Source organism: Odontomachus brunneus, unplaced genomic scaffold (assembly GCF_010583005.1).
Source record: "Odontomachus brunneus isolate Ranch 3 - 2012 unplaced genomic scaffold, Obru_v1 Obru_scaffold_001, whole genome shotgun sequence".
In the NCBI taxonomy this organism is placed as follows: Eukaryota; Metazoa; Arthropoda; class Insecta; order Hymenoptera; family Formicidae; genus Odontomachus; species Odontomachus brunneus.
Genome location: NW_022639451.1, coordinates 4,553,461 through 4,562,446, shown reverse-complemented (window position 1 = coordinate 4,562,446; position 8,986 = coordinate 4,553,461). Strand labels below are relative to the sequence as shown.

The window sequence follows — 8,986 nt, the reverse complement described above, 5'->3', positions numbered from 1 at the left end:
TCTCTCTCTCTCTCTCTCTCTCTCTCTCTCTCTCTCTCTCTCTCTCTCTCTTTCTCTCTCTTTCTCTCTCCATTACGTGGGTAATTCGCGAAAGGAATAAAACTCGATACGACGATCGACTCGAGGCGTTATGTGCGCCCTGAAATGAACAATTCAGCAGTGTAACAACCAACAATCTGTATTCCGCGATCAATCTTTTCGGACGTTTATTCCCGACACCAGCGAATGACCGCAGCGCGATCGATCGCAGCGACTTTCACGACACCCGGGGTATCGGTGCGAGCGCGCTAAAATAGCAGTTTTAATCGCGATGCCGGACAAACATTTACCCAAGACGTCGTCATTGTGCTGTTTCAGATACTGAGGGATATCCGGCAAGGTTTAATGCAGCTAGGACGAGACGGACGGGGTCAGCTCCCTGGGGGTAAGTACATCAAGGACTAACCTCCAGCTAGTTGTCGCCTCGTCTCCTTCACGACCTATAACCCGCCCTCCTCGCACCTATCCGGTCCTCACTTGCGCGTATGCGCGCACGTAGAGGAGGGCGCGCCCGTGTTCGTGCACGTTGAACAAAACGCGCACGTGCCAGCGCCGGTATGAGAATCGACTCCCAAATGCCTGACACCTCGTACGTAGCCGCTCACTCTCGCGAGACTCATTTCGAGCATTCGTTTCCTGATGGCTCCCCTCGTAGTCTTTTTCAAGAAATCTCGCTCCCCGTAGCCTCAGCAGCTTTTCGCGATAAAGTGGAAGCGCGCCGGAATGACACCTACGCCTCGCAAGAAGGGCGCTTGCAACGGAAAAGAGAAGAGAGCTCCCGTTGTGAGCTTTGCCCGTAGCTCGTGTCGGACGGCGAGAAAAGAACCGGAACGAAATCCGAACGGCGTGTGATATAAATCCAAATATCGCGATGGAAAAAGTCGCGCGAGGAAAGTTGTCTTAGCATTTTGAAATGTTTGTCGCTTGGATTATTGCGAAATATACAAAATAAGGTTATATAGAAATCTAACTGAAATTACCCGCCGTTGCTCGAGTTATCACAGAGTGTCAGGGATTGAAATCAAGGGATGGGTGGGTGGAGTGCCAGCTTTCATCATAGTCTGTATTTTCCGCAAGGTCCTAGAGAGTAACTATGCAAAATTTGGTCCAGATCGGTCAAAGGGTTTACAGGGAACAGACATTCTATTTCATATATATAGATAAGCGAATAAAATGTAGTTCTTGGAGAAAATATGAATTGCTGCTGAAAAGAAACGCGTGCTTGAAAAGATGATAACTGTGGAATTTGCGCGACGAGCACAATCGAAGATGAGATGTGAGAAATGCGATGCAGCTAATGTGTGTGATTTCGCACGTTTCAGCGTGAATGGAACATCCTACCGCAAGCTCCATGCTCTTTATTGTCGATTTATCACTACCGCGCTGCTTTTATTTCCTATTCACAAAGGCTGCTGTGGCGCGGCTGCGTCGTGAAGCCCCTCGTATACGTGAACTAATCTTGTTATTGTTAGCACCCGCCACCTCTATTTCCCAAACCCTCTTCGCCACTCCTGTCTTCCTTTATACGACAACGCACGCGCACACTCTTGTAATTCCTACGGCCAAAAGCGGATCTGAATTTTCAAGTCCGTCCCATACGATTTAACTCGGCGCGCGTAATCATCGACGTATATCTCGATATTTAACTGTACTACGCAACATCTGTTACATTTTCGTCGACTTTAACGTGCCGTTATGATGTAAAGAGCATTGCTTGTGTTTTCGACCGTTAACACGTCTGTGAATTAAAGGAGACAGAACGAAACGTTGATTCGCAGATGACACGTACATGTACGACGAGGACGCGCGATGCGGAGGTGCTGGTGGTTTAGGGCCCGGACCAGGCGGTCAACATTGGTACGACGAACCACCCTACGAGTCGGATCCCGAGGACTTTCTTATGGGGGCCAGCGGTGGCCCGGTGCCTACCGCAACTATTCAAAACGGAAGGTAACGTTACCGCGATTGACGATAAATTTCGATGACAAACTCGAATCCTCTCGATTATCATCGCAGATATTACTGTCGCGCGCAAGCACAAAGCTAAACATAACCAATTGGCCTCAATTTCCGATTTATCAAAATAACAACGAACGGTGCTGATTGTCACAATTGAGACTGATCGGGACGAGGATTGAGGATCGCGGAATTGCGTCGGGTCAGCATTAAAGGGAAAATACACGATCGATCTGCAGGGTATGCTTCACGCTGAACCTAAGACCGGAGAACCGGGGCGAAGGTGTGATCTCCCTTCGAACAGCCGGCGACATCAGCTTGCCGCGCGATCGTTCGAGGAAAGGTGCGACGTCGACGATGCGAGGTCTCATCGTACCTCAGGGTCACAATAATCCACCGACGATTATACCCCTAACACACTCGAGGGCTTCTCGTGAGAGCGGAGATTACGCGAGTAGCGACGTGCAGGTAAGTCCACCGCCGCGTCGAACAATGATCCGGATAGCCACCAGGCGCGGCACTTTGTAAACATTGTCGTTCTCAGACGAAAGTCTCCCCTGCCTCACTGCCTGCTACTATCGAGCTATACCGTTCGCTACCTGCACTTCGCAGATTAGCCGGTGTCGCACCGTGAGCGGCGGAACACTTATATTTAATTTAGGCTTTCTCCCGGCACGGCCGGGAAAATGGCCAAGCTCGTATAACGTTAGTAATCGGTAATCTCGATTGAGGCTGATGATCGAGCTCGCGAGGATCTCACGGTGTACTTTCGCAATTCTTCCACGCTCAAGTGGCAGGGTAACGCCACTGGGGCTGTGACTCGAAGGAACAGTCACGTGCCGTTCCGTCCTCGTGAGTTCCGCCGCTCGAGATGAACGAATTACCGAGTACACCCCCCGAGTAAGTAAGTCACGAAGCTCGTTAAGCCGCGGCACTAATATTATCGCGCACAGTAATATCAAACCGTCGAATCCAGTCCAGATAAGTCCCGTTAGATCGCAGCCCGTCACTCCGCAGTGAAATTACATTAGTCATTGCGTTGCGATAAGTACCACATAGGGAGAGGGAGGGGGAGAGAAAGAGAGTGAGACAGAGAACACCGTTCTATCGGGCTGCATCTCAGCCCTTCGCCCAAGTCCGGTTTCCCTCGTGAGAAGTACTACCTACACCGTAGCCCACTTGGGTCCCATGGGCGTTCGTTCGTTCGTCCATGGGAGGGGGACGCCCACCTTCTCTCACGGGCGTACGTCACGGCGTGATTTATTTAATTTTGGGGCTGCAGAGTGTGAGCTCGAGACTGTCGACTGTGTCGGTGGACACGAGTAGGAGCGACCAGCCACCCCCGGTGGCGGGCGGTCGCCATCCCGCCGACCGGCCGGAGCACCACCACGAGCACCGTCACAACCACCGCCACCATCATCACGAACATCACCACTCGGTCTCACCCCGACCCAATCAGCGTCACCCCGCCACCACTAGCACGACCGTTACCACCAACACCGTCGACGCAACGTCACCGCAAAGCAACGCGCAACGTCGTCCGGTTCCCAGATATGTTCGTATTTGCGAATCTATGGATTACGTAGATCCCGCCCTATCACACCCCCTTATCTTGCCGCCGCCCCCCTCCCCTCGCCCTCCCCGCCGCAGAGAACACCGCCAGTTTCCATACTACTAACCCACTTGTACGCTTCTCCACGCGTTACGCGTACGTGCGCCCAGTCCATTACGTATGTATACCGGTCGTACAAACATCGCGGGCGTCTTCGGACCAGGAAACGGCAGATCCCGGCAGATTAGATGCATACACGAGCCCACGTACGCTGGTATACACGTATGTATGTGCCGGCGCACTCTCGTGAATATGCATTTTTCGTCCCGCTTACGGGAGAACGCACGGTCGCGCGACTTCCGAGGCTCTCTCACGGAGGAACTGCGTTACAGTTAGCGTTCACCAACCAGACGCGAATCCAGCCGAGTGCGGCTGCCAAGTTTGAGAGAAGGAAAGAGGGAGAGGCAAAGAGAGAGAGAGAAAGAGAGATAGAGAAACGGCCGTTTCTCCGGTCCGTTTCCGGTATGTTGGCTCAGTGAATCGAGGCGCGAGAGCCACTCGATTCATCCGTCGGCCGGACAATAGGATCCCGTGATTTGCGGATTGTTTGCAAGGTATCAAACGCGACGCGGTCGGCACGGCGATTACGATGAAATAACGACGGATTTACGTTAGTAGGTCGCTTCCTCTTCGCCTGCCGAGCAAACGTTATCCTTCGCCAATTTTGAAGACTTAATAACGATCGGGCTGTCGTTTCCGTGATTGAACGTCGTTTATTCGGAATTCGTTTAAACCAATGCGAGAAATCACGCTTCTCCAACTCGTTGACGTCCGATGACCAGAAGGTTATATGTAATGAACATTTGAGGCCGGCTCCTGGGTTCTAACCGTTCATGATTAATGACGTCAGAAGCGGGGAAATACCCGAAAGGGATATACCCGAAATTCTTGCGGAATACAAAAAGGTTATATTTTTGAAATTTTTGAAAGATTATTTTCGAAACAAAAGATTATATTTTTTTGCAAAGTATTCCTTTCCTTTAACAAGCAATAAGTATCCTTAAAATTAACGTGATCAAATCAGGAGGGAAGATTGCATGTCGCATTAATTTTATGGTAATTTATTGATTGTTGGAACGAAAGAAAAATTCTCGGAATATTTTGCAGGTATGCTCAATCGATCCCAAGAGCCATTTTGTGGACATACCCTTTTATTGCAGCGTATTTCGCAAGAATTTTAGGCATACATTTTCTCGCTTCTGACGTCATCGGTCGGGAGTTCCGCAGCGAGAGACCAAGAGCCTTAATGTCTATCTAGATAGACATAAGAAATTACGAGACGGTAGACGAAGATGTATGTAATTTTCCAAAAATACCACGCGACTTTTCACGCAACCTCGCTGGCAGCAGACCGTGTGTATAATTCTGGAAACATTGTAGAAAGCAGAGAGCGGAGAAAGTCCGAGGGTGTCGCGAAAGATCGATACTTAAAGAATTCGCGCGGCACGACCTCGTTTACGCGCTTTAACGCATATCTACGTAGTCGATTTATCTCTTAACTGCAGTTCAATCGTGATAGCGGAGCGTACTACGCCATTATAATAATCGGGCTTGATGTTCGAGCGAAAAGCCGAGAACTTCATAATCTGATCATAGCGCCAGAATAAGGTGCCTCATTTCCTGCTCTGACGCCCACACAGCACTGACAGCCTCTATATGTATAAATAATACTCACACACTGACACGCCAATATTAAGTATATCACTAACCCATCTAGACCGGCGTGGCCTGCATATGCTACTTATTTCTCATGTAACACGCAACTCCCTCTTCTACTAATATGTATATATCGAGTATAATGTGGTTAACGTGATGTAACACTTGTACATTTAACCCCCTAACTCGTATACATTTGCTGCTACTCTAGCTTTTTCCCGCGCGAGGGCTATCTCGAGAAAGTTTTACAAACGTCGCAACCAATTAATGAATAATTTGAACGATTATCAAACACTTCAAGGGGAACTCTTGATACTAAAACATAAGAAACATAAGAAACATTTCGACTTTGTAGTAAACATCTTATGATTCATTTGATTTCCTAATTATTTTGAAGTTATGAAACTGAGAAACGAATGAGAAACGATATGTATATGTTACATATATTCGGTAATATCGTTATAATTTGAGCCAAGAGAGAAATATGCAAAATTGCACACTTTCGTGTAACAATTGTAACAATTAAGTATTCCAAATAAAAGGAATGTGTCTATTTCTGTGGGCGTTATAAATTCTGAAGAGTCTCATCGTGATAGCCCTCGCATTTGCACGTACGGTAAAACAATTTTGAGATTAGGTATTGTGCCGTCATACTTCTGTGCCTCCCACCCGCTGTCTACTACTGGTGGCAATGTCGCAAATTCGGTATTACCTGACGATACCCGTAACCATCACTCTCATTTAAAAGCATCCGCGCGCTATTAGACCCATCATAGTGTCCGCTTTTCCCTTCATTGCGCCATTGGAATCGTCTCTGCGAATGTTAACGTTTTAGAGCCGGAGTAGCGGCGAGGAGGGATTGTCGCCGAGCCAGAGCAGCGACTACGAGGATCAAGAAGAACTCGAGAACCAACACTCGGCCGCCGTGCACACAGTACGTGACATATGAGAACGTTGCTCCGTCGAGAGAACGCTCAGTTTCTATTTTACCTATTCGCGCTGTTCCTCTCTTGGCCGTTTCCTGCGCGCATGCACGTATGCATGGCAGCATCTCGATCACTATTACGCGAGAAACACGAGCAAACGATGCGATGTCCAAACAACCGAGAAAAATACAGCCGCGCATCATCCCGACGATTAGTAGAATCGTGAAATATCGTTTCTCCTTTCTCTCGTTCCTACGTTTGTTCTGCGAAGGTAAATATCTTCCCAAACTTTGCGTCAAATAGCATTGCGGAACATTTCCCGTCTCGACATACGCGTTTCGAGAGGAATAAATAGATGTGATCGAGAAATTTCCTAAGAATATTTTTTGCCTATCATTGTTAATATACGAAATAATTCAATAGTCAATTATATATATATATATATATATATATATATATATATATATATATATATAAACTCTTTTCAATTTTACTATGTTTCTATAATAGTGTAGGAACAAACTGCCAGCAAGATTTATCTCGTTAAAAAACAGCAAATTTTTTAATAGCACATTTTTCACAGTTCTTATAATATAAATATGAGATGCACATATGAGATAAAAGGATAATAAATTACTGCGGAATGTTTAATCTATTCCTCGTTTAGAAAATTTTACACAATAGTGTTTATTATAAAATTCCCTCTGTGTGTAATCGAGCGACTCAATGAAATAATTACGGAAACGTTGACTCGAGCCTCAAATAGATCGCATCCGCACGGTTACGTTGTCAATTTTCCGTCGCAACTGTAAACTCTAGTCATACATCTTAATGAGCATGTTCGTTATTGCACTATCGCACTGTTACATTGACGTGTAACACGCGGTTGTTCGCGGTCAACATAACAGGAATGTAGCATTGATTCGCTATCGCGTATGCAAGTGGAACGTATGAATGTTATATGGAGAATCGCGTTGTTCTAACAGATCGGATGGCAATCGATGCGAACGAAATTGGCGAGCTCGATTCTAATCCTGAATGCGTATTGATTTAACGCTTCTTCTCGCGCCATTTGTTCCTTCCATCCTGTTAACGCAGCATGCGCTCCTGTATATGCATATGTGTGTGTGTGTGTGTGTGTGTGGTGTTTGAACGTCGCGAAAAATACGTAACCTAATACGAGACGAGAGCTCGTCTCCAAACATGCTCACGAAATTATACAGTCACAACACGTTGGTTTCTCTCACCAAGTCGACGTCAACGTGCAAACTCGGGAACGAGAAGAGAATCGCGCATCTCTATCTAAACCTCTAACTCCAATGGTTCCACGCGACGAAAATCAGAAATGGTGACGCTACTCGCTTGAAAATGTATCTCGCAAAAAGCGCAGAAAATTGACCACAAATGAGAGAAAAATGCGCGCCGCGACAATTCGCACGGTTGCATGTTACATCTGACGTCAATAATATAAAATAAATGTTTAAAAGACTCTGTGATTAAAAAATCAAAGTTGAAAAAAAAAGACCGATAAGAGCCAGGCACAAGGTTGTAGCGCGTAATAAATAAATTAATGTATTAATTTTTATTAAACGTTTCGGTCCCAATAATATAACTTTGCAAGAGACCGATCGGAGGACATGAGCTACACTGAGAGAAAAAATGTTTGATCTAACTAAAATTATAGTTTTTAACTCTAATCTTATTTTTTTTATTGTTTTTACACGAAAATAGTAGTAGTGGCATATATATAAAGTTATCACTAACATATATATAATATATAATACTATATAGTATATTTAGTAGAATTTAATTCGAAAAAATAGTTTTCTTGGCCATAATTTATAGTAATTATGTTTCTATGTGTATACGTGATTATAGTTACAAATACTAAAAATTTTCTTTTCTCAGTGTAGACACTTCGCGTCACGCGATCGCTCCGTCCATCGTACGACATTCCAGGGCGTCATAAATGCATTATTGAAAATGGCTCGGCCAACGGAGATCCTTATTTCACATAGCTCCTCGATTTAATTAACGCGGTCCTCGGCGCGTGAGCATCGCTCGCTCTTTTCTTACCCGTCGATGCATTCGACGGAGCACGTATTCCCGGCACGGTGCGGTGCACGTCGTCGCCACCGTCGCTGTCGCCGACCCACCGATGTTCTCCAAAACTCAATTAAAATTTCCAGTCGGAGGCCAGCGCCCTACTGGAGGGCGACGCCAGGGCGGGCATCGCCGGCCGAGCGAGGAATTTGAGGCACGACGTGCAGAGAAAGATCTCGAGGCTGCGCCAGGACCACGCGTCCTCGGAAGCTTTCCCGTGCAGCGCAAGCAGCGTCGAGAGCTTGCCGAGCGGAAGCGGCTCCAGCACGCAGGCATTGGTCCGCGCAGGAAGCAATCACAGCTCGATATCCTGCGAGGACCGGGACGCCATCAGCCCGACGTCCATCGGCCCTGTTCTCTGCAGGGCGAGAGCTCTGGTGGATTACACCCCCAGTCCGTACGACAAGGACGCGTTGAAGTTCAAGGTCCGTACCTCCGTAATAATTGATTTACGAGCGAAATTTCGCGGCAAACGACGTGCGTAAGTGCCTACATAACGATTTATCACGAATGGATTGTGCACAACAGTGTATGTGCGCGCGCGCGTATGTAATCGCTCGGTTATTCTCTGTTGGAATTCTTAATCGATGACTCGGGTCGAAATTCTAGTCGAAATTTACGCGTCGTTTCCCTCTCTCTCTCTCTCTCTCTCTCTCTCTCTCTCTCTCTCTCTCTCTCTCTCTCTGCTTTTTCT

The 8,986-nt window shown here is 46.8% G+C and overlaps 1 protein-coding gene across 8 annotated transcripts in view; it reads left to right on the top strand.

Annotated features, from left to right (window-relative positions):
- The window catches only part of LOC116840204 (SAM and SH3 domain-containing protein 1-like), a 423,731-nt gene that overhangs the window by 405,277 nt on the left and 9,468 nt on the right, over nucleotides 1-8,986 (top strand). For 6 of the 8 annotated variants that reach the window (XM_032810903.1, XM_032827438.1, XM_032819272.1 and 3 more), the window contains 6 exons: nucleotides 358-424; nucleotides 1,818-1,989; nucleotides 2,235-2,463; nucleotides 3,278-3,550; nucleotides 6,099-6,197; nucleotides 8,379-8,717. In XM_032810903.1, coding sequence (XP_032666794.1) covers nucleotides 358-424; nucleotides 1,818-1,989; nucleotides 2,235-2,463; nucleotides 3,278-3,550; nucleotides 6,099-6,197; nucleotides 8,379-8,717 — 1,179 coding nt within the window. The remainder of the gene's footprint in view (nucleotides 1-357; nucleotides 425-1,817; nucleotides 1,990-2,234; nucleotides 2,464-3,277; nucleotides 3,551-6,098; nucleotides 6,198-8,378; nucleotides 8,718-8,986) is intronic. The other 2 variants (XM_032834978.1, XM_032806658.1) reach the window with 2 other exon arrangements.